At 41.5% G+C, this 23,831-nt stretch overlaps 1 protein-coding gene across 6 annotated transcripts in view; it reads right to left on the bottom strand.

Annotated features, from left to right (window-relative positions):
* NEK11 (NIMA related kinase 11) overlaps positions 1-23,831 on the bottom strand; it is a 279,485-nt gene that overhangs the window by 205,417 nt on the left and 50,237 nt on the right. For all 6 annotated transcript variants that reach the window (XM_061167582.1, XM_061167584.1, XM_061167587.1 and 3 more), the window contains one exon: positions 7,571-7,736. In XM_061167582.1, the coding sequence (XP_061023565.1) occupies positions 7,571-7,736 (166 nt within the window). The remainder of the gene's footprint in view (positions 1-7,570; positions 7,737-23,831) is intronic.

Genomic DNA, 23,831 nt, shown 5'->3' with positions numbered 1-23,831 from the left:
CAGCACCCATCTGATGGTCTGAGTAGAAAACCACAACCAGCAGGGCCCGCCAGACTTCCCCCCTCACCAGTTCCCCCCTGCCCCACCCAGCCCCATTCACAGCTGAGCCTCATCTTTGCTCAATGCTCCATAAACGCTGACTCAGTTTTCAATCTGACTCTACCTTTCTGCTTCTACACTGGCCATCCTCCCTCTTTTGCAGTTCTCTGCCCTGGCAGCCCATTAGATCACCTGGAGAGCTTTCAAAAGTCCTTCTGGGTCATACCCCAGACCAATTAAATCAGACTTTCTGGAGGAGGGCTTCAGCCCTCAGGAGTTTTGAAAGCTTTCCAGATGATTCCAGAGTGCAGCCAAGGTTGAGCACTACCACTATATTGATATAATTTTTATTTAGCCATATTAATATCACAGTGCAGGAAAAAGACAACCTTCTCTGCTTTCTGGCAAAGTGATTTCAACATATATGACAGATAGAAGGAGCCAATATTTAATCTTTTACATATCGGCACTTGACAGAAATAAGGTGGGAAGCAGCTGGAAGCAAATGGTAAAGAATTCGTCAAAAGGAAAGAAATTTCCTGAGTACTAACTTCTTTGTGGCTCACTACACGGGCTTCATCATGCGACACAAAAATGCATCAGAAAAAGATCAGTCCCACATGCTAAGAGTCTGAGATGGATTATACTATGTATAATGTTCTGAGTGTCACCCAGCTGAAATACTATGAGAGTCAGGGATTAAGTGAGGAGTGATTTTTCGGCCAGGAGATAATAGAAGTCTGCATTCAAATGGGTATACCTTTCTTTTCTCCTTTGCTTTTCTTTTTTTTTTTTTTTAATTTTTTGTAAAAAGTCTTTAATTTGATTTGGCTTCTGGAGTTCAAGGAGGCATTTTCACTCTCCTTTGCTTTTCACTTCTCTTCACAGCTATTTGTAAGGCCTCCTCAGACAGCCATTTTGGTGTTTTGCATTTCTTTTTTTGGGGATGGTCTTGCTCCCTGTCTCCTGTACAATGTCAGTAACCTCCGTCCATAGTTCATCAGGCACTCTATCAGATCTAGTCCCTTAAATTTATTTCTCACTTCCACTGTATAGTCATAAGGGATTTTATTTAGGTCATACCTAAATCGTTTAGTGGTTTTCCCCACTTTCTTCAATTTAAGTCTGAATTTGGCAATAAGGAGTTCATGATCTGAGCCACAGTCAGCTCCAGGTCTTGTTTTTGCTGACTGTATAGAGCTTCTCCATCTTTGGCTGCAAGGAATATAATCAATCTGATTTCAGTGTTGACCATCTGGTGATGTCCATGTGTAGAGTCTTCTCCTGTGCTGTTGGAAGACGGTGTTTGCTATGACCAGTGCATTCTCTTGGCAGAACTCTATTAGCCTTTGCCCTGCTTCATTCTGTACTCCAAGGCCAAATTTGCCTGTTACTCCAGGTGTTTCTTGACGTCCTACTTTTGCATTCCAGTCCCGTATAATGAAAAGGACATCTTTTTTCTGTGTTAGTTCTAGCAGGTCTTGTAGATCTTCATAGAACTGTTTACCTTCAGCTTCTTCAGCATTACTGGTCGGGGCATAAACTTGGATTACCGTGATATTGATTGGTCTGCCTTAGGAAGCATCACTATGAACAAAGCTAGTGGAGGTGATGGAATTCCAGTTGAGCTATTTCAAATTCTAAAAGATGATTCTGTGAAAGTGCTGCATTCAATATGGCAGCAAATTTGGAAAACTCAGCAGTGGCCACAGGACTGGAAAAGGTCAGTTTCATTCCAATCCCAAAGAAAAGTAATGCCAGAGAATGCTCAAACTATGGCACAATTGCACTCATCTCACACACTAGTAATGCTCAAAATTCTCCAAGCCAGGCTTCAGCAATATGTGAACCGTGAACTTCCAGATGTTCAAGCTGGTTTTCAAAACGGCAGAGGAACCAGAGATCAAATTGCCAACATCCTCTGTATCATTCAAAATAGCAAGAGAGTTCCAGAAAAACATCTATTTCTGCTTTATTGACTATACCAAAGCCTTTGACTGTGTGGATCACAATAAACTCTGGAAAATTCTGAAAGAGATGGGAATACCAGACCACCTGACCTTCCTCTTGAGAAACCTGTATGCAGATCAGGAAGCAACAGTTAGAACTGGACATGGAACAACAGACTGGTTCCAAATAGGAAAAGGAATACATCAAGGCTGTATATTGTCACCCTGCTTATTTAACTCCTATGCAGAGTACATCATGAGAAACAGTGGGCTGGAGGAAGCACAAGCTGGAATCAAGATTGCCGGGAGAAATATCAATAACCTCAGATATGCAGATGACACTACCCTTATGGCAGAAAGTGAAGAAGAACTAAAGTCTCTTGATGAAAGTGAAAGAGAGTGAAAAAGTTGGCTTAAAGTTCAACATTCAGAAAACTATGATCATGGCATCCAGTCCCATCACTTCATGGCAAATAGATGGGGAAACAGTGGAAACAGTGGCTGACTTTATTTTTCTGGGCTCCAAAATTACTGCAGATGGTGATTGCAGCCATGAACTGCACTGAACAGTGCTTTTTTGATGCAACGCTTACTCCTTGGAAGGTAAGTTATGACCAACCTGGAGAGCATATTAAAAAGAAGAGACATTACTTTGCCAGCAAGGTCTGTCTAGTCAAGGCTATGGTTTTTCCAGTAGTCATGTATGGATGTGAGAGTTGGACTATCAAGAAAGCTGAGCGCAGAAGAATTGATGCTTTTGAACTGTGGTGTTGGAGAAGACTCTTGAGAGTCCCTTGGACTGCAAGGAGATCCAACCAGTCCATCCTCAAGGAGATCAGTTCTGGGTATTCATTGGAGGGACTGATGTGGAATCTGAAACTCCAATACTTTGGCCACCTCATTCGGAGAGCTGACTCATGAAAAGACCCTGATGCTGGGAAGCATTGAGGGCAGGAGGAGAAGGGGATGACAGAGGATGAGATGGTTGGATGGCATCACTGACACAATGGACATGGGTTTGGGTGACTCCAGGAGTTGGTGATGGACAGGGAGGCCTGGAGTGCTGCAGTTCATGAGGTCCCAAAGAGTCGGACACAACTGAGTGGCTGAACTGAACTGCACAGAACAGGAGTCTTTGTAGAGGGGGTGGCATTTCACGGGGCCTGGGAGGATGGGTGGGAACTGAAAACTTGGAGCCAGGAGGAAGGATGTTCTGAAAGGGCACAAATGAAGAGGTGTGAAACTGTGGAGAAGAGGCAGGGGACAGCAAGTAGTCCCATTTCCCTGGCTGGAAGAGAATAAAGACACCAATATTTGAAATATTCTGTCACTTTTGTAGTTTGGGTACTATTGCCCATTAAAGATTTGGTTACATCATGACAGGAAGTTGTGATAATCAGGTTATTTGCTTTTTACATTCATAATTGGTCTTCTCCGGTGATTCTGTAGTAAAGAGTCTGCCTGCAATGTAGGAGACTCAGGTTCAATCCCTAGGCCTGGAAGATCCCCTAGAAAAGGAAATGGCAACCCATTCCAGTATTCTTGCCTGGGAAATTCCATGGACAGAGAAGCCTGGCAGGCTACAGTCCCTGGGGTCACAAAGAACCAGACACCATGTTGAACTAAACAACAACACAACACTCATAACCTGATGCGATGAGTCCAAAGCATTGGGTGGTGAATATAAGGGGCCTTGTGAATGCATTTATATGTATTTCAATCTTGAAAGGCCTCGGGTTAAATTACAGAGGAGGAAACTTGGAGATTAAAAACCACCAGCTATTTCGATGGTGATAACATTTTCCTATGAGGTGCAAGTCTGGCCATCTGCCATTTCCAATATTATTATTTTACCTCAATAAAGAGAGGATAATACCAGGCTTCTGTGAGTTAAGATCAAGTTTGGGTGCGAAGATGAGAAATATCTCGGTTAGCAAGGAAAAATAGCGACCCACACGCCGTCATCCCTCCGAGTCAGGAAAGAGAGTGCTGACAGCTCAGCAGGTGGAGCCAGGAAGCCCCGCAGCTGCTCCCCGGCTGCCGGCCAAGGCCGTTACCATGGCAACGGCCCCGGGGTGGGAGGCGCAGCTTTGCCTGCGGAAACCACCAGCGTTTAAAAAGTAACACAAATGATCCTGGATTGGATCCTGCGGGAGAAAAAATTCCTACAGAAATGTCCTTTTTAAAGATATAATTGGGACAGATGGGCTCAATTTGAGTGTGAATTGTGGGTTAGATGGGTGTTTCCCAAATTGCAGTGTGCTTCAGCCTCACCTGGGGGCTTGGCAAAACACAGATGGCCAGACCCCACCCCCAGAATTCCCAGATTCATTATGGCTGAGGTGGGAGCGAACAATCTATCTCTCAGTAAAGATGCCACACGATGCTGATGCTGCTGGTATGGGGTCGCACACTGAGACACACTAGCATTGCATCAATGTTCATTTCCTGAGTTTGATCTTTGTACTGTAGTTATGTTAAGGAAATATCCTTAGTCTTAGAAAACACCCACAGGAGGATTTAGGACAAAGGGGCAACGTGGCTGCAACTTACTCTCAGCTGGTTCAGGGAAAAAAAGTAGATAGACAGATAAACAGAATAATAAAGCAGATGTGGGAAATAACAACTGGTAAACCTGGATGAAACTAAAAGACGCTTACTCCTTGGACTGCACTTTTTTTTTGTCGGTATGGGTAAAGTTTTAATAAATCCCTGTCTGGAATCTGACCTATGCTCAACTCTAGTCAGTTGTGCTACTTAACATGATGAGAATGTCTCTTGTAAAGTTGCATCTAGACTTAAATGATAAATGAATTGTACTCACCAGATGTGGATGTCCAATCTTGGGCTTCCCTGAGCATGGTGACTTGTAATCAGGCATGTCCCTTGCAGGGGCCTCATAAGTTATGTATATGGAATTGTTACAAGAAAGATTAGATCCTGTGGGGAAGCAGGCCAATGGGACTTTTTCCCTCTTTAATTGAGATATAATTCCCATGTCATAAAATTCACCCCTTTAAAATGGCTTTAGTTTATTTGTGCCATGACATGCCTTGAAAGAGGAGAGTGAAAAAGTTGGCTTTAAAACTCAACATTCAGAAAACTAAGATCATAGCATCTGGTCCCATCACTTCATGGCAAATAGATGGGGAAACAGTGGAAATAGTGACAGACTTTATTTTTGGGGGCTCCAAAATCACTGCAGATGGTGGCTGTAGCCATGAAATTAAAAGACGCTTGCTCCTTGGAAGAAAAGCCATGACCAACCTAGATAGCATATTAAAAAGCAGAGACATTACTTTGCCAACAAAGGTCCATCTAGTCAAGGCTATGGTTTTTTCAGTAGTCACGTATGAATGTGAGAGCTGGACTGTAAAGAAAGCTGAGTGCCGAAGAATTGATGCTTTTGAACTGTGGTGTTGGAGAAGACTCTTGAGAGTCCCTTGGACTGCAAGGAGGCCCAACCAGTCAATCCTAAAGGAAATCAGTCCTGAATATTCATTGGAAGGACTGATGCTGAAGCTGAAACTCCAACACTGTGGCCACCTGATGCAAAGAACTGACTCATTTGAAAAGACCCTGATGCTGGGAAAGATTGAAGATGGGAGGAGAAGGGGACAACAGAGAATGAGATGGTTAGATGGCATCACCAACTCAATGGACATGAGTTTGAGTAAACTCCAGGAGTTGGTGATGGACAGGGAGGCCTGATGTGCTGCAGTCCATGGGATCGCAAAGTGTCGGACACAATTGAGCAACTGAACTGAACTGAACTGAAATCTGGATGGAGGATATCCGGGAGTTCACTGTGTTTTGTAACTTTTCTAGTAGATCCAAATTACATTTAAATTAATAATTAAAAATTAATATAAGGAAAGAAAGTTATAGTTTATCATCAAGATCTGTTAAATATGGTAGCCACTAGCTACACATGGTTATTTACATTTAAATTAATTTAAATAAAGTTCAACTCCTCAACCACATTAGCCATACTTCAGCAGGTGCTAGAGTCATATGTGACTAGCAACTACCATATTGGACAGCACAAATACTGAGCATTATCATCACACAAAGTTCCACTGAACAGTTCTCACTACAGTGAAAAATATTTTACAACTGAGAAAGTCTCTGTGGAAAATTCAGTGTGCTGAAAGCAGCAGCAGAGGTACCAGTAACAGTAAAAGCAATAGGAGTCAGCTGTTTCCTACAGAAGATAGTTTATTAAACTGAATGGGGCAAAAAGAAAAAATGATTAAATTATGGCTGATGGATCAGAGTGTAGCTACATTTGTAAATCCCTGGGTTTTGCATGGATCAGTGACATAATTGCTGGAGTAGGTGTTCTCAGTCACATTCTGTACACCTCATCATTTTACTGATTTTTCTTAACAATCCACTGGATGAAGGAGAAATAATCACTCAAATATTCTGGTTATTTTTCTTTTTTTCCCCTCCTTCTCCTTCAAGTAGAGGAGGAACAAGATTTGATGGGCAAACTCCCGGCAAGGCTGTGCCAGGGAGACTGTCCTGAAGGGGAATAGCTCAGACCTGGACAGCATCAAACTTTCAAATATTCGAACTTGGCTCGTGGCTTCATTTCGGATGACACACCAGCTGCTGTGTAAAGCAAATCAAGGCTGAATTTTGTTGCTATCTTTACTCCTTCTGACTTGCTTCTCCTCCCTCTTCTGCACCTCAAATACCCAGCACTCTCTGAGCCAAACAGGCCTGCCACCCACTCTAAAAAGCATCTTCTTTCTTCCTAGCATCATTTCTCTTGGGCTCCAGCCACACCCAGATGATGAACTGAACACATTCTAAACACAAGATTCTTTGAAGTCTCATTTGACTTACGCTAGCTCTCGTAATGTTCTGGGAGATACTTCCTGAGCAGGGTCAAGTTTGGGTATTCTCTTTCTGACCCAACTCCTGTTAACTCCCCTCTCTCTAGTCTCCAGGAGTGAACACACAGACCCACATTACACTACACCCTGCCAGCCTCACCCCTGGCACCTTTCTCAGCAACTTCATATTCACTTGGGGCTCGGTAACATGCACAACTATTATCACTTGGGGGGAACATGGAATGGCAGGGAAAACTGCAAATACCTGAAGCCATGAATCACAAGTCAGTTAACATGAAGACTTTTAATGGGGAGAATGAGCTGTATTCCCACTTCCAAGTTCCCACTGGGGAAAATGAACCACAGAGCTAGAGTCCAGGACTCGGCCGTGCCCCTCTGCTCTGCCCAGGCCTCTGATATGGCTTTAAATGTCCATCTAGTAATCGAACCATTGTCAGAGGCTTAAGGATGCACCCCCACACACACCAAAAAAATGCTGGATCATTTTTATGCAGCAATTCCTCCTTAAAATACATTGATTCTGAATTTCCCCCCAAAAAGAAACCCTTGGTCAGAAACAGTTTGATCACTCTTAGCAGCAAGACACCCTATCCCAGGTAAATATTTATATTCACTTTGTGGCTGGCTCATTCAACTTCTTAGATATCTCTTTACAGACAGCTTTTTACTATGAAACAGATTTTTATTAAGATTTCAAAATCAGAAGGAGAGTCTCACCTCACAATACTCTGTGATAATGCAGAACTTATCCTGCTCCACAAAGTTTGCATGGAACTTGACAATAGCTGGGTGATTCAGCTTGGAAAGGAGCTGGGCCTCCAAAGTGGCCTGCACAGTCTCATTTGGATTGAGTTCTCCAATACAGATTTCCTTCAGTACCTTTCTGCAGCCAAAAAAAAAAAAATTTTTTTAAAATACATTTAGAACTAAAATACACATTTAAGAGATATGAACAGTGGTACAGGACCATCTAATTAATGCCCAGGCCATAACCTACTCAGAGGTCTGCTCCGGCCTGTGACTCCTGGGGACCTGGCCTGCTTCTGTCCTGGTGGGGCCCTCTGCACCTGCCGCCCTCCCCGCTGCTCACACCAGCAGAGACAGGACTAAGCTTGCATGGGCATGGCCGAGGCGGCTCTCCCTCAGCTGCTAGGTGTCTCCATTTCTCTTTGCCTCTCAGGACATCTCTATTTCTGTCTTTCTCTCCTTGTGTATTTCCTGCATCTCCTTATCTGCTTTCCTGTTTCTGTCTGCTTTTCTATTTCTCTCACTATTCCTATTTTTGTGTTTCTCTTTCTCTCTCACACACTGTATATTAATACATATATATATTTGTGTGTGTGAATATAATTATAAAATCTGTCACTGTGTCTCTGCATCTGATTCTCTTTTTGACTTTCTCCTTTCCTCTCTGACTCTGCGTATATAAATACACATGCTTCTCTTTTTCTCTCAGCTCTAAAATTTTCCAAATCAACTCAGTATCAGCAGAATCAATATCTATTTATTTTCTTTTTAAAACTACCCTTAGCATATCATACTTTATTTAGGAGTATTTAGGAGCTACCAGTATTTAGGAGAAGAAAAAAATATAAAAACATTGACAGAGGTATTCAAGCACGTATAAATGGAACAAGAGCTCATCATATTTCCAATTTATTAATTTAAAATTTCTTATAACTAATGAGGAGTGGACCAAAACATTATCTCTTCCCATCTACTGAAAGAAAGACTGATGAACAAACCAATTACAGTGCCACGGTGTAAACAGATTGCCAGGGAGAAGCACTTTAGCGCACCAATTATGTGTGCAGACAGATTCCACTGATTAGAAGTGAGCCTTAGCTGTTCATTAAGATAAGTTCTGCAGGACCTGTACTAGAATACATTTTGTAGTAATGTTATTTGAGAGTTTCTACCTATGCATATTAATGAAAATGTATTTATAGTAGAAACTCTTAATCAAAGGCCCTATAACCAAATCCTAGATTAACCAGAGCTCTGCAGTTCTTTCTAACAGATGCCCAGGGCTGCTTTTGTACTGGGGGTGCTGCAGCCAGCAGGCACTCTCTGGACCACCTTCCAGTTGAGACATGTATTTACCCAAGTCACAGCGTCTATTCCCAAACTTGTTTGTGCCACCTGTGCCCAGTATTATAAATCTGTAACTTAAATGTGACAAACTGATGAAGGGTGAGTGAGTGTTGTCTCTGCTAGAAAAACTAGGTCAAATGTTTACCACAATGGTTAATAATGACAAGTTGCAAAAAAATTGCTAAGTAACTGTTAAGACAGTTTTAAAACATTGATCTAAAAATGTAAAAATCTAGCATTCTGAACTGAGATTGCTAAATTTTCATTTCATTTTAAAGAAGGTAAACTTAGAAAACTTAATCAAGTTTATGCAAAAAAGATGAAGCGACCTCTCATGAGAGGACATTAGACATTGGCTGCACATCAAAAAATGAGAGAAAATGTACAATAATATTTCCCTTAAATTGAGTATAAATGTTTTAGTTATGCCGTTTCATCATTTTAAAGTTGTTCCCTTATATAACCAAGGACCACCTCCAGTCACATCAGACAGGGGCTATCACATGGGTTTTGCTGGGTCTTGAACACCCTACTGGACCCCTACTTGATAATAGGGTGGATTCTAGAGAAATTCTTGCTTGGGTATTGTGTTTTACAGAGAGACTGTTCTAGCAAAAATTTGGTTTAAAATGACCTCATGTTATTAAGAGTGGCGTCTCAAACTGTTGGTATAATAAAGGGGCTTGAAATGACGGATGCAGCTGTTCTCCTGTAATCCCTGAAGATGTCAAAGCTGCAGCCAAATGATGTCTTCATGGTGTTTTTCCAGTACTCACCACGTCCCAGCCAACTTGCAGTTGTAAAAGTCACAGTGGTTAACATGCGTGGCTTTACAAAATCACACACAAACCTGCAATATTCTCTTACTGGGAAGGAACAAATGTTATCAAAAGCTTTAAGATACTTACTTTTTCCTTGCAAACATCAACTACTGTGCAACAGAGCATGGGATTTTACATACAGTTATCTGAACCCCATCTGGCAGCCTGATGATAAAGCATCAAATCCCACTTGTCCACAGCTTTGCAGATGAAGGAAGGGCTATCAAGGCAGGTAACATCTAATTCAATCATCTTTAGCAGAAGCAAAGATATTTGACCTTTCTTACCTAAAACTGAAGGAGGAAACTCATTGCATGTCACATAGTGTGAGAGTCATATCAGCTGAGAAGAGCAAAGAAACTTACCAAGTCAAGAAGCTTGTCCCTGCTCAGTGACACTCAGTCTGTCACCCACTGCTAAGTAACATGACTGATATTTATTTTATCAGAACTTCAGCTGTTTGCGAGAAACTTTTTAGCAGCTGCAAAGACAGGCACCCCCTCAGACTCACTAATTTTGCAAAGTTTTTGTTCTCTTTCCTGAGCGGCAACGTTTCTTTCTAGAATCACTAGAGAACTGACAAACTTCGGAGAGTGACTGGAAATCTGGATAACTATAGCTAATTCCACTCCCGTCAAATTGGCCCACCTTCCATATAAATGGGGTAGGTGATATCTTTGAGATGTTCAGGGTTGTTTTCCCCCAAATTTTCCTGTAGCCTTTCATATATTTCCCATTGAACAAGCAGCATAGGCTGTGTCAGGAAAAAGATGACACCACAAACTACAGAGAACATGAGTCAAATTCTCAGCTTTTGATTCTCCAAGGAGACACCAAGGTCAAAGAGAAAAGATCTGAAGAAGCCCCTGACCAATGGGATGAGGGTCCTCCCTGTCCGAAGTGAGAAAGAGACCCTCAGAACCAGATGGAGCAGGGGCAAGAACATTAGGTACACTGAGCCCTTGAAAATAGTTTATGCTCCCCAAACTAGGTCCAGAGGGGGAGGAACAGAATTCCAGATGGGGAGGGGAGCCCCAGAGCAGAAGTCATGGCTGTCTTTCCAAAGCTGGAACTGCACACTTCCTTGTGCCCAGCAAGGGATAGGAGTGCAGGAAAGATCTTCAAGGGGCAAGAAAGCCAAATGGCCTAAGAACTCTGGAACCTCAGTGAGGAGTGCAGAAGCACCTGCTGTGTGTCTGTGGTGTAGTGAGCTCTGAGGATTCATGACCCCTGCCCTTGGGTCTCTTGGAGAAGCCGACAGATCAGTGTGCACAAATGTGTGTCTATGTTTGTATTTTCTAAAACTTCAAACCGAGATGAGTGCTATAAAATTAGGGTAAGTGATGCTTGAGGCCCTCCTGATTTAAGCTGCCATGACTCTCTAATTTGATCAGCAGCTACTGCACCCACTGAGGGCAAAGTCACAGGAAATAGATTTTGACCCCAGTTTAAATAAGAGTAACTTTTTGCTTTTTAAAAAAAATTCAAATATTCACCTATTTAACAGATTATTCAATCTGCTCAGGACTTCCAAGGAGTTTTCATCCATCTAGCAAGGCAGCAATTATTTTAACTAATCCTTTCTTTAATGGTCAGCTCTTATTTTTCTAGCTTATAAGAAGATACAGCTTTATTATAGAAAAATTTGAAAACAAAACATAGACCACAATCCACCACAGAGATAATCACCATTAACAATTTTGTATATTTTCTTCTCATCTTTTTGCTACACATTTTTTTAACACTAGAGGCCAAGCAGTTTAGACAATTTGCCTGCTATTTTCACGAGACATTATCGTAGCAGACATCTGTCATGTTAGCTGCAACAGCATCTTTAGACAGCCTCTTTACATTGTAGTAGATCCCTGGGCTGTGGGTCCTGCCTTCCCTAGATAAAAGCAAACAGACAGCAAGCAATTCCTCCATCTCCTGCATGCCTTGAGTTGGGATGCCAATGTGGAACATAGGTTCTGCCAGTCAGTTGGACCAACCTGGGACCCTGCCTTGGGGGTGAGCTTGTGGAGGGACAGGGTGGGCATAGGACTCCCCCCCACACACCATCCTAAGAAATGGCGTGGGCTTGGGGGCAGTGGTAGTGGGCCACTTCCATGGCGTGGTTCCGGCTGATGTCCCTGGAAATTTGGCCTTCACTGACCCACAGCCCCCTCAGCTGTGACAGCCAGCTGTGTTCAGCACACATCCCCCTCTGCCTCCACTGTGTAGTGGGTGGCTGCTCATATCTGCATCTGGAGTCCTGACCCACATGATTATGTGTCACAGAAGCACCGTGAGCTAGTCCCATGAAGCTCTTACTTTGAGATAATTAAAACTGAGCCTCCAAAACTCTGACCCATTTAGGTTAATTTTTGTTCCTTTATTTGTGTCTTAAAACTTAGGATCTTTTGAGGGATTTAGGGCCATTTATGGGTAGAAGGATCATAAGAGTGGACAAACATCCTTTTAAAAATTATTTAATCCCCTTTAAAATCTAAAGGGACATGAAAAATGGCAGAGTGATATTTATTCAAAAACATGGCACATTAACAAAAAATGGAAAAGCCAGGAACTAAAGGTACCTAAAGAAGTAGCTGAAAAAAATTGTAGGTGTTAGTGGAGACTATACTGCAGGTGGAATTTTATTTCATTTCAGTTGTTTTTCCTTTCAGCAATTCAGAAACATTTTTAATGTCTATGGTCAGAGAAAAGGATAAAATTATTTTATAGATCATCATCACATGCTATAATCTATGAGCTGCCTTTGTTTTTAACAATTAAATTCCCGACTCCAGTTTGTTTCAGGGCAAAAACTCTGATTCATCTGGTCTTTTCCTCCCCACCCTGATCACAGGCATGTTGCAGGTTTGGGACACAGAAGGGGCTCAGATGACATCACCATACAATGCAGGGACAGGTGCCCACAGCAGACACCAGCAACTCGGGAGCAAAGTTCTGCTGAGCCTGACTTCAGGGTCCACACAAGGCACCAGGCAGCCACTGCCAAATACCCTCACATCAAAAGTTCCCTGTTTCTGTTATTTCACCATCTATTGACTGCTATCAACATGCCAAACACAATGCCATATCCTGGGGACACAAAGATGAAGGATAAAACACAGATACAAAGATGGAAAGGACAAAACTCCTGCCCTCCAAGAAAGCTCAGAATCGTGGGGAATGCCAACAAATGTAAAAATAGTTGAACAACTTCATGATAGATGCAATAATAGAGCCGGGGACTGGGGTGAGGACCTCTAACCCTCCTTTGAGAAAAGAAAAAAGACAAAATCTATAGACTGGAGCCCGAGGACATTCACTTTTGCACACAGAAACTACTTTGTAGTTAGCTGAATTGCCTTCTCCCCAGGTGGATTCCAAGTAGCATAAGACATGAATTTACCATTCTTTACTATTTGCCCTCTACAAACCTTGCCTGGAAAATCCCATGGACAGAGGAGCCTGGTAGGCTGCAGTCCAGGGAGTCAGGCACGACTGAGCAACTAACACACACTATTTGTCCTCTATAAACCAACAGTCTGCAGACAGAGGTCTGTTTGCATTACCTGAATAGGCTATGAGAGTTAATAAGCATGTGATTTTTCGAAAAAAGAAAACCACTTGAGAATTTCAGCATCTATATATCATTCTTTAGAGTAATGCATATACAAACACACACAACCACAGTATGCATTATGGAATGTGGAATAAAAATGTTACAGGAAGGGGTGTTTCTTAAAAGACCTAAAAAACTTGCAGCTTCATAAACTACTCCTTCCTCCCTTCCCACTGCCATTCATCTATCCCAATTTTTACCCCCCCCAAAAGCATTTGAGCTTTATATAACTAGATTTTAAAAGATAACGTGGGTATTGAGCCACGCTCTGTTCCAGAGAACTCTCTCGGTTTGGTGTCCCCAGGAAGCAAACACTGAGACAGGATATGAAGCAGGTCATCAATCCAGGCAGTAAGAGGTGGGTAGGAAAGGGAAGTAAACGGAGGGGAGCCATTCAAGGGCCTGTTATCAAGCTAGTTATCACTGTGGACAACTGGGGCTTAACTCTGAGGAAGAACCCTGGGGGCAGGCATAGAACACACCTCTGGGCTCCTCTGCCCAAGGGCAGGGACCAGCTCCCTTCCTCTACAGGCTCAGGCTGCTCCTGTGAGTATCAATTCCCCTGTGGCTGGAGCACAGAGGCCCTGACAGCCAGGGATGCCTCGGGCAGAGCTGCCCGTGAGGCAGGTGGACGCTGGGTCCATGAACAGGAAATGCAAATCAGCCAGGGGACAGGTGGGGCCCCAACAACATCTTCCACAAGGATGAACAGAGGAAACTTCCTCCATTTAAATGCTGCTCCATTTTATCTATACACCTGAAGAGAGCTAGGATATAGTGATTCTGAGGGTTTCCCAGGTGGCAGTAGTATTCAAGAACATGCCTGCCAATGCAGGAGGCATAAAAGACCAGTTTTGATCCCTGGGTCGGGAAGGTCCCCTGGAGGAGGGCATGGCAACCCACTCCAGTATTGTTGCCTGGAGAATCCCATGGACAGAGAAGCCTGAAGGGCTACAGTCCATGGGGGTTGCAAAGAGTCAGACAAGACTGAAGTGACTTAGCATGCACGCGTGATTCTGAGACACACTGCTGGTAACACTGAATAAAGTGAAAGAAAGTGAAAGTCACTCAGTCGAGCCCGACTCTTTGGACCCCATGGACTATACAGTCCATGGAATTCTCCAGGCCAGAATACTGGAGTGGGTAGCCTTTCCCTTCTCCAGGGGATCTTCCCAACAGAGGGATCGAACCCAGGTCTCCCACATTGCAGGCAGATTCTTTACCATCTAAGCCACAAGGGAAGCCCAAGAATACTGGACTGGGTAGCCTATCCCTTCTCCAGCGGATCCTCCTGACCCAGGAATCAAACCGGGAATTCTTTACCAACTGAGCTATCAAGGAAGCTCTTATACAGGATAATAAAAGTGCAAATCAATTAGAACCTATAGGTAAATTCCATCTCCTATGCTTTTCCAGTAGTCATGTATGGATGTCAGAGTTGGACCATAAAGAAAGCTGAGCGCTGAAGAATTGATGTTATTGAATTGTGGTGCTGGAGAAGACTCTTGAGAGTCCTTTGGACTGCAAGAAGATCAAACCAGTCAATCCTAAAGAAGATCTACCCTAAATATTAATCGGAAGAACTGATGCTGAGGCTGAAGCTCCAATACTTTGGTCACCTGATGCAAAGAGCCAACTCATTGGAAAAGACCCTGGAGTTGGGAAAGATTGAGGGCAGGAGGAGAAGGGGATGACAGAGGATGAAATGGTTTGGACAGCATCACCAACTCAATGAACATGAGTTTGAGCAAACTCTGGGAGATAGTCCCGGACAGGGAAGCCTGGCATGCTGCAGTCCATGGGGTTGCAAAGAGTCAGACATGACATAGCAACTAAACAACAATGCTTTTCAAGACTTAGTTTACAAACACATTAGCAGCATATAGCAGTATTATGTACAGATAATAAAAAATTAATTAATAATAATAAAACAGATAAAAATGAAGAACAAATAAGAGCAGAAGTGTTTCAGATATTTTTGTTTGGCAAATATGCTATTCCTGGCTACTGTTTAGATTATATTTTCATTTGTGGTGACAAGTTCCACACAGTGTTTCAATGCTGGTATCCTAACAAATTACACAAGTTGCCTTTTATTTTTAAGGAACAAAAAAGAGTAAACAGAAACTTTAGAAGTAGGGGTTTTGAAGATAAATATTGCCTGAATAAAAAGTATCTAATAATCATGTGAATTCAATGACGTTTCCTATCTGTGCAAATTTAAAAAACAGAAATGGCTTGAGCACACATCTCAAGGCTGGAAATGGCACTGGTGCTCAGTGGAGGCTGTCCACAGGGAACCTCTGGTGTCAGTGCAAGAACAGAGTTGGATTTTGGACAGACCCCAACAAGCCTTTTCAGCCACATGGGGAAGAGACAAAGTAACTGCTCTGCTGTGCAAAAACCCCCTCCGACGGCTTGACAGAGAGTCCGTGGCTGAGCCCAGGAATCCGTGAGTGAGCGTGAATTGATGGGGGCTGAGAGGCTGTGTATCTGCGCCTTCATGGCCAGCTAGCCATCTCCTCCCTGTGTCTAAGTCGCAGTCTCCACCAAAACTGCTGGGACTGTCTCCTGAGAGTTTATTGAGAACAAACATCCCTTCCCTCTCCTTTCAGCCAAAAAATGAGTGGGTTCCCTTCATGATGAGCAGCATCCTGGAGCTCCTTTTCCACAGCCTGGCAAAGTTATCTTTACCACCAGAGATGTAATAGAGCCAATTCTAATTCTCTTCAGAACCAGTGAGGACTCTTCCACCCTCTCCTTCTCCCACACACCTCCCAACAATAGTCAGACAGTTCTGTCTTTCTTATTCACACAGTTGAGCAAAGTCATTAAACACTGTGGCTTAATTAAGAGACACCGGTGGCTCTCTCCCAGTCCCTGGGTGATTTGTAACTGATCTAAGCCTACCATGTAATCCCTTGCCAGTGATCAGTCTAGACATGTGGTGTAATTCTGACCTGGGAGATATGGGAAGTCTCATGATGGTTTTCTGAGACAGATGCTCCTCACTGATAAAAAAAGAGAAGCATGGGAGGAAAGTCTCATTTCTTCCTTCTCTGCACTGCTATCATTTGCTGTGAGTCCTTCAGCCTTGGCAGCCAGCTGGCATCCTGAAGGAACTGCCCTGAGATAGCAGGTTGGGTGATGGGGAGGCACCAACACCCCTACTGACTTCATCACCAGTATCTACTCTCCCTCTGGACTTTCTGCTAGGGAGATATGTCTTTCTTGTTTTTAAGCCATCCTGGTGGCCAAAGATAGCCTCATACCAGCACTTTGCTACAAGAAGAAAGAGGATACTTTTTAAAAAGAGATTACAAGCAGAAGTGGAGACTATGGTGAACATTCCACTCATCTATACAGACTTCAGGCTGTGAAAACTCAAAGGACAGAGGTTAGGTTTAGCTGTGTTGTACATAAAGATTAGAACAGAGAGAAGCCCCTTGAGAACAGGGGCTATGTGTTATTGCCTTAGAAATTGCTAAGTCTCCTATCTTAAACTAGAAAAGATAACCTGGCTCTTTTTTTAAACATTGATACAAATCTTCAAAAAAAAAAAAATCATGACAAAGTAAACTACAATGAACTATACAAAAACGGATCTATTGTGAGAAAAAAGTATTTGAATAAAGGACTAGAAATTATCTGTTGCTAGTGAGTCTGGACACTAAGATAACATGGGATTTCTTTAAATAATTTGAAAACAATTTTATTCACTGATTCAAAATTCTCATATGTCAAAATCTTAGCAGTTATCAAAATGTATCAGGATTCAGAAAAATTAAAATTCCCCAACTGTTTCTTTCCTTCCCTTGGGTAGAGACATTGGAGTTGTGATAGCAAATAGGAAGTTTCTAAAATAAAGGACAATGAGGGAAAGAGTGAAGTAAAGGGCATGGATAGTCCAGCAATCAAAAAATAAAAATGAGACAAAATATAGAAATAAAAAAATATGAGATGAAAATAACCGAGGGAAAAAAGCAATTTCTAAAATATTTGGTCTCTTTCCACTCCTGCTTCCCATCCACAAATTAAGAAAACATATTTTAATAAATAAAAATGTTATACATTTTTCTATAATTCTCTGGAGATAGAAAAAGTTGCTAATGTAAGGGATTATTTTGTTTTTCATAGTCTGAAGCCTCAAACTTAAGAAATTACAGATATCATTAGGTGTTAGAGGGACAAGGCTGATCATAATTTTTAGAAGAAGGTAGGACAAAGTTTCAAGAAGTGCAGGTGATTTTTATTCACATGGCGGCATTATGACAAGCATCCATGCAAGAGAAATCTCTCTTGACCCCTCAGGCCTAGGTCCTGGGACAACGTCTAGTCACATACGAGCTCCCATACGGGCCTGCAGACACCCAAAGTCAGCTCAAAGTCCATTCAGTGGGATTCCCAGCACCTGGCAGACCTGATGTCTCTGAATGGAACCAAGCTTATGCACTCCTCATGCTTCAAAATTCAGCTCATTCATTACCTCCACCATAGTGAGTATCACTCTGACAACTATGTATTTTTATATTTATTTCTTGGTCTCCAAATCCAGACTGAGAACATTTACATTTTGCTCCTTTCTATAGCGTTGGTGTCTAGCACAAGCCTTAGCACATAGTGGATGCTCCATCAATGTTCATTAACCCGTAAATGATCTAAGTTAACATCACACTAAGCACTGTTGCATAGATGGTGGGAGACACAATGCCTATTCATGATTTTTCCCCTTATGGAAGCATAAAAACTTGCATGTTGGGCATCCATCAGAAAATGAAAGTTTCTAAAAATGTGCTTCCTAACATCACTGCTGGAAAGGCCCTCATCTGGAAGTGACTTATACACGGGAGGTGACAGTAACATTTGCATAGACAGAGAAAAATGGCAAAGAGATACTTCACCTGAAAATGGTTATGCTCAGATGTTTCATAACATCTGAGATAACTCCCACCGGATGACTTGTCCCAGGAGAAGCACAAAACTGCCCCGTTTCTAATCCTATTCCCTCACTCAACCTCTTTCCCAATCATGGAAGGAATTTCATGTATTTATAGAACGTTAAAGCTAGTAAGAGCCTCAAGTAGATCCATCAGAGAAGCTCAACCTTTTCGAGTTCTGAGGACTGAATGCTTTGTTTTGACTGTCAGTATTTTTTAAAAATTTATTGGAGTATAGTTGATTTACAGTGTTGTCTAATTTACTATTGTAAAGTGATTTAGTTATACACATACATATATCCACTCTTCACTCTTTTTCAGATTCTTTTCCCATATAGGTCATTACAGAGTATTGAGTGGCGTTCCCTATGCCATACAGCAGGTCCTTATTGGTTATCTGTTTTATGTATAGTAGTGTGTATATGTCAGTCCCAATCTCCCAATTTATCCTTCCTTGCAGCCTCACTCCCTGGTAACCATAAGCTTGTTTTCTACATCTGTAACTCTATTTCCTTTGTAGATAAGTACATTTGTACCACTTTTCTTTAGATTTCAAACATTAACAATATTATATTGTGTCTCTGTCTGACTCACTTCACTCAGCATAACAATCTCTAGGGCCACCCACGTTGCTGTAAATGGCATTATTCCATTCTTTCTATGGCTGTGTAATATTCCATTATATATATATATATATATATATATACATACATATATATATATATATACACACATATATATACATATATATATATATATCACACTTTGAAAGGTACTGATCTTAGAGCAAACAAAGATCCTGTTTAGTCAGCTAGGAAATTAATGATGACAATGTCAGTAGGACGTGAAAGAATAATTTACTGCAGATAATCAGGTTAGCTCTTGTTACGACTGTTCAACACTCCAAATTTACAATTTGGAGGTTACAATTTGTTAGGTTAATATTCAAATATATATATATATATATATATATATACATATATATATATATATATATATACCCCACATCTTTTTTATCCATTCATCTGCTGATGGGACATTTAGGTTACTTCCATGACTTGGCTATGGGAAACAGTGGTGCAGTAAACCCTAGGGTGCATGTTTTGAATTGTTTTGCTCCAGATATATGACCAGGAGTAAGAGTATCAGATCATATGGTAGTTCTACATTTAGTTTTTTAAGGAACCTCCATACTGTTCTTCGTAGTGGCTGTATCAATTTACATTCCCTCCAACAGTGCAGGAGGGTTCCCTTTTCTCCACACCCTCTCCAGTGTTTATTATTTGTAGATTGTTTGATGATGACCATTCCGACTGGTATTGAGGTGATACTTCATTGTAGTTTTGATTTTCATTTCTTTACAGTATCCAAGATTGAGTAAGGTATCCAAGATCATAGAGAAGTTACAGCAGAGCTTACATTCACCTCTTGGAGGAGGAAAGGGACCATAGCTCCGAAGAACAGAACAGACATTCATCTCCAAGTTTAACAGTTTACCCTCTCTCATTTGTGTATAGAATCTACAGTGCTAAGACAGCCCCAAACTTTCTCATTTTTCAAACCATTTACCAAAGAACAAAAACTCCTGTCATCTGTTCTACTTACTTGCTCCTTAACAATAAAGAAGAGGAAACAAAATGACTAGAGGAACAGTCTTGCTCCTGATGAGGCACGGCGGAAGCTATGTCTGTTTTTATTCATTTTCATTTGAGTGCTATGGAAAATCTAACCAAGAGTCAATAATATTGCCAGTTCCGGAGCCCCAGAGTTGGAAGTTTGTGATAAAATCACACAGAAAAGGAAGACAATGTTCTCCAGGAATTACCTTTCCTAGGAAAGTGGTAAAATTACATTTCTGAGGTTGTCCTGGGTACAGCAAACCTGCAAATGTGACACTGTGTGTGTGAGGGCCAGTTTTTAAAAAGCTCAATTGTGTAAAACTCATCTGATTCAAAACTATTCAACAATGCAGTAACATGCCCTGAGAACAAAAATAAATATCAATAACATAAGATTCAGAGACACTTCATCCAACTACTGCTTAAGATATTTGCTGGTCCATTCAGGCCCTGATCAAAGTTTAGAAGTAACTAGTGTAACTAATAAATCCTGATCTGTGGGGATCACAACAAACTGTGGAAAATTCTTCAAGATATGGGTATACCAGACCACCTGACCTGCCTCCTAAGAAATCTATATGCAGGTCAAGAAGCAACAGTTAGAACTGGACATGGAACAACAGACTGGTTCCAAATCAGGAAAGGAGTACATCAAGGCTGTATATCGTCACCCTGCTTATTTAATTTACATGCAGAGTACATCATGAGAAATGTCAGGCTGGATGAAGCACAAGCTGGAATCAAGATTGCCGGCAGAAATACCAATAACCTCAGATATGCAGATAACACCACACTTATGGCAGAAAGTGAAGAACTAACGAACCTCTTGATGACAGTGAAAGAAGACAGTGAAAAAGTTGGCTTAAAACTCAACATTCAGAAAATGAAGATCATGGCATCTGGTCCCATCACTTCATGGCAAACAGATAGGGAAATAATGGAAACAGTGAGAGACTTTATTTTCTTGGGCTCCAAAATCACTGCAGATGGTGACTGCAGCCATGAAATTAAAAAATGCTTGCTCCTTGGAAGAAAAGTTATGACCAACCTGGACAGCATATTAAAAAACAGAGACATTTCTTTGCCAGCAAAGGTCCGTCAAGTCAAAGCTATGGTTTTTCCAGTAGTCACATATGGACATGAGAGTTGGACTATAAGGAAAGCTGAGCACCAAAGAATTGATGCTTTTGAAGTGTGGGGGAGTCCCTTGGACTGCAAGGAGATCCAACCAGTCAATCCTAAAGGAAATCAGTCCTGAATATTCGTTGGAAGGACTGATGCTGAAGCTGAAACTCCAATACTTTGGCTGCCTGATGATAAGAGCTGACTCATTTGAAAAGACCATGATGCTGGGAAAGACTGAAGGTTGGAGGAGAAGGAGACAACAGAGGATGAGATTGTTGGATGGCATCACTGACTCAATGGACATGAGTTTGAGTAAACTCCAGGAGTTGATAATGGACAGAGAGGCCTGGCGTGCTGCAGTCCCTGGGGTCGCAAAGAGTCAGACATGTCTGAGCGACTGAACTGAACTGAACATAAGATTCAATGCAATGAACCACTCATTCGCTCTATCACACTTTGAAAGGTACTGATCTTAGAGCAAACAAAGATCCTGTTTAGTCAGCTAGGAAATTAATGATGACAATGTCAGTAGGACGTGAAAGAATAATTTACTGCAGATAATCAGGTTAGCTCTTGTTACGACTGTTCAACACTCCAAATTTACAATTTGGAGGTTACAATTTGTTAGGTTAATATTCAAAGTTCTAATGCATAATTCATGTCAGGTTTTATTTTGAATATTACAAATATCCTAGAACTGCAGATTTCAATGAGATAATCAGATGTGATGCAAAGCCTACCATGAAATCAAGACATAACAACAAATTGAGTTTTAAGAAGCAACAAAAACTGATTAGCTCCATTTCCTGGACTAGGTAAAGCCAACAAAGGATAAACCCTAAAGTAAAATTAAATTAAGATCCAAGCAAGAAGAAAGTTGGTGCTCCAAAAATAATACCAAAAAAAACCCAAAAAAACAAAAAAACACTAGGGTTTCAGTGAAATAAAGTCATCTGATTATATTTGTAGCAGGCGCTGGCTGGCCTCAGGGTAACATGAAGACAGCCAAACGGAAAAAAGTTTGTATTTTTAAAAAGCTCAACTGTGTAAACGCATTTGATTCTCTATTTCATCATCACAGTACTTATAAAGATTTAAGCTAAAACTCTCTCTTTGACTATAGCATAAAGAGTTTGTTGCTGCATTTAATTTTGAGAGAGAAAGGAAGGGAACCAAAGCTCTGGATTAGCATACTCCCATTAGAGGATTTAAGCAACTGGGTTTTTGGGTCTTACTTTTTTGATGAGTTTTGCCAATGCTGAAAAAAAAATCTGTTTTTATGACCAGAAAGCTAGGGCTTAATCTACTGACAAAGCTCCAATAAGAATCTGCTACAAGGAAGGAGCCAGTTTCCCTGAATGACAGCTTATGGGTTTAGCCATTGATCTGTAACACACAAAAAAGTCACAATGGGCTGTGTAAGGAGAGGAAGGGATGGAGGAATTGGGGCTGGCCCATCCCTGATCACCACAAGGCTTCATTATCCAGTCAGGAGGCTGAGGGAAGCCTGGCTGAGACACATGTTCTGGAAACACACGTCTGCTGCATCTCACAGGGAAGCTGTGTCAAGCTTTCCCATCTGCCCAAGGAGTCTGCAGGAGCCCAGCAGGGAGGCCAGCTTCTCAAGCTACCATGTTGAACAAAGGATAATGAAAAGGAGTATTAAACATGGTTTTCCACCAGCACTGTTTCGAAAGAGTACAGAATTTATTCAAGGATCAAACGAAGTGTTTTCATGTTCATATAGTGAAAGAAAAAAGAACCCCTAGACTCATAAAGCATGATATCTGAGGAAGCCTCAGTGCTTCTCAGATTGTGCTGTGCACAGAGAAGGAAAGGATGCTGATGGCTGAGATCCGAGAAAAACATTCATTAATATTCTTATATTTTGATTCATTCTCTAGGTGGTTCTGGATTTTTTTCTCTCCTTTTTTTCCCTCTGTTGTGATGGTTGTTGATTTTATTATTTTTATTAATTTGAAGCTTTTGAGAACTTTTTTAAAATTAATTTATTTTACAACATTGTATTGGTTTTGCCATACATTGACTTGAATCTGCCATGGGTGTATATGTGTTCCCCATCCTGAACCCCCCTCCCACCTCTCTCCCCATCCCATCCCTCTGGGCCATTCGAGTGCACCAGCCCTGAGCACTTGTCTCATGCATCCAACCTGGACTGGCGTTTCGTTTCACATATGATAATTTACAAGTTTCAATGCCATTCTCCCATATCATCCCACCCTCGCCCTCTCCCACAGAGTCCAAAAGACTGTTCAATATATCTGTGTCTCTCTTGCTGTCTCGCATACAGGGTTATCATTACCATCTTTCTAAATTCCATATATATGTGTTAGTATACTGTATTGGTGTTTTTCTTTCTGACTTACTTCACTCTGTATAATAGGCTCCAGTTTCATCCACCTCATTAGAACTGATTCAAATGTATTCTTTTTAATGGCTGAGTAATATTCCATTGTGTATATATACCACAGCTTTCTCATCCATTCATCTGCTGATGGACATCTAGGTTGCTTCCATGTCCTGGCTATTATAAACAGTGCTGCAATGAATATCGGTGTACACATGTCTCTTTCAATTCTGGTTTCCTCAGTGTGTATGCCCAGCAGTGGGATTGCTGGGTCATATGGCAGTTCTATTGCCAGTTTTTTAAGAAATCTCCACACTGTTCTCCACAGTGGCTGTACTAGTTTGCATTCCCACCAACAGTGTGAGAGGGTTCCCTTTTCTCCACACCCTCTCCAGCATTTATTG

Source organism: Dama dama, chromosome 19 (genome assembly GCF_033118175.1).
Source record: "Dama dama isolate Ldn47 chromosome 19, ASM3311817v1, whole genome shotgun sequence".
NCBI lineage: Eukaryota > Metazoa > Chordata > Mammalia > Artiodactyla > Cervidae > Dama > Dama dama.
This window is presented reverse-complemented; position numbering and strand designations above follow the sequence as displayed.